Raw genomic sequence first — 1,587 nt, 5'->3', positions numbered from 1 at the left:
AAAGCAGGTGAGCTCAATGGCATATTGGTAGACGTTGATAACATTTGTAAAGTTTTCTTTCATCTATGCTATGGTGTCACATACTTAATAATGATTTACTGTATGAGAGGTATGACTAAAAATGGTGTAGGGGTAACAAAGTGTATCTATGACGATGAAGAATCCCTAGCACATCTTCATTGTGATGCCCTTTGCCAAGTTCTTGTTCCTCTCATATCAGTTTGGCAAGATTGAAAGGCAAGTAGCCCAAGACCCCTATTCATACTAGAGTTAAGAAGGTTGAGGGGAAGCTTCTAGATATGAGATGATATAAGCGCTAGTAAAAGGATGATGATATCATCGATGACATAGGCAATACTAACATAACCAGTGATATGAGCCATGCTTATGTAAGTCTCGATATAAGCAGTCTCCTAAAACCTCCAAGTAATGTTCTAGAATCTTCTAGCACTTTCTCGAGTCTTTTAGAAGTTTTTAGAAGTTTCTCCAAGTAATGCCGCGAAAGGGGTCATCAGAGACGAATCGGAGCAGCTAATCCAGCCGCCTTTATCTCACATCAGCGTCCACGCTCTCACAGGCTATATATAGCCTACGCCACTATACGACGTTTTATCTCTATTTCCACTCCCTCTCTCAGACGCGCAAGCAGTGCAGGCTAAGCCAGCAGAGCGATTAGAATATGGCACTGAGCCCATTCTTCGGCCAGAGCGGCGCCATCTTCGACCCCTTCTCCTGGGATCCCTTCCCGGCCAGCAGCTCCGCCCTCTTCAGCAGGACTTTTGCCGACTGGCCCTTCCACCTCCTGGACAGCGAGCCGTCGCGGCAGCTGGCCCGCGAGGCATCGGCCGTGGCCAACACTCAGGTGGATTGGAAGGAGACGCCCGAGGCCCACATCTTCCAGGCCGACCTGCCGGGGCTGAAGAAAGAGGAGATGAAGGTGCAGGTGGAGGACGGGCGCGTGCTGTGCATCAGCGGCGAGCGCAGCAGGAAGGAGGAGAAGCAGGAGGGCGACAAGTGGCACCGCGTGGAGCGGGCACACGGCAGCTTCCTGAGGCGCTTCCGCCTGCCCGACAACGCCAAGCCCGAGGAGCTGAGCGCCCGCGTGGAGAATGGCGTGCTCACCATCACCGTGCCCAAGCGCCAGACTCAGCAGCCCAACCAGCCCGGCATCACCGACGTGCCCATCTCCGGCTGAAGCCTATTCTCTACGACCCATCCCATACTGGTTGCAAATAAAACACCGTTTTCCATGCTGTAACGCTAACACGTGCAATGCAGTCCGGAAACTTCTTTGTAGTCCCATCCCAACAAAGGGGACAACAGCCCCCACATTTTGTATCGCTTTTCCACCTTAATATACCGACACACATTTTCACACACTTCGTTTCCCCCTTCCTCTTTAATTTTGGGCTAGCGCCTTAGTGCTTCTTTCTTTCGGTAAAAGGGTTCCTACAATGCGCATTACGGGGTGAGCAAGACTTGCGCAAGCAACATGAGTTGCACCAAGTGAGGCTCGAGAACCCCTCTTCGGACATCATATGCGAGTAGGTGGCAAGCTACACATTTGTGGTTGTCAATCGCCTATAT

At 51.2% G+C, this 1,587-nt stretch overlaps 1 protein-coding gene across 1 annotated transcript; it reads left to right on the top strand.

Annotated features, from left to right (window-relative positions):
* The first annotated feature begins 529 nt into the window (after positions 1-529).
* Positions 530-1,337, top strand: LOC148037521 (18.1 kDa class I heat shock protein-like). The gene has a single exon (XM_087677320.1). It carries the CDS (start codon positions 680-682, stop codon positions 1,193-1,195), a length of 516 nt encoding a protein of 171 aa, XP_087533446.1. The 5' UTR covers positions 530-679; the 3' UTR covers positions 1,196-1,337.
* Positions 1,338-1,587: the final 250 nt, after the last annotated feature.

The sequence above is a fragment of the Lygodium microphyllum genome, chromosome 4 (assembly GCF_053477565.2).
Source record: "Lygodium microphyllum isolate KBCC chromosome 4, Lygodium_microphyllum_v1.1.10, whole genome shotgun sequence".
Taxonomy (NCBI): domain Eukaryota; kingdom Viridiplantae; phylum Streptophyta; class Polypodiopsida; order Schizaeales; family Lygodiaceae; genus Lygodium; species Lygodium microphyllum.
Note: the sequence above shows the minus strand (reverse complement) of the source record. Positions and strands in the feature narration are given on the sequence as shown.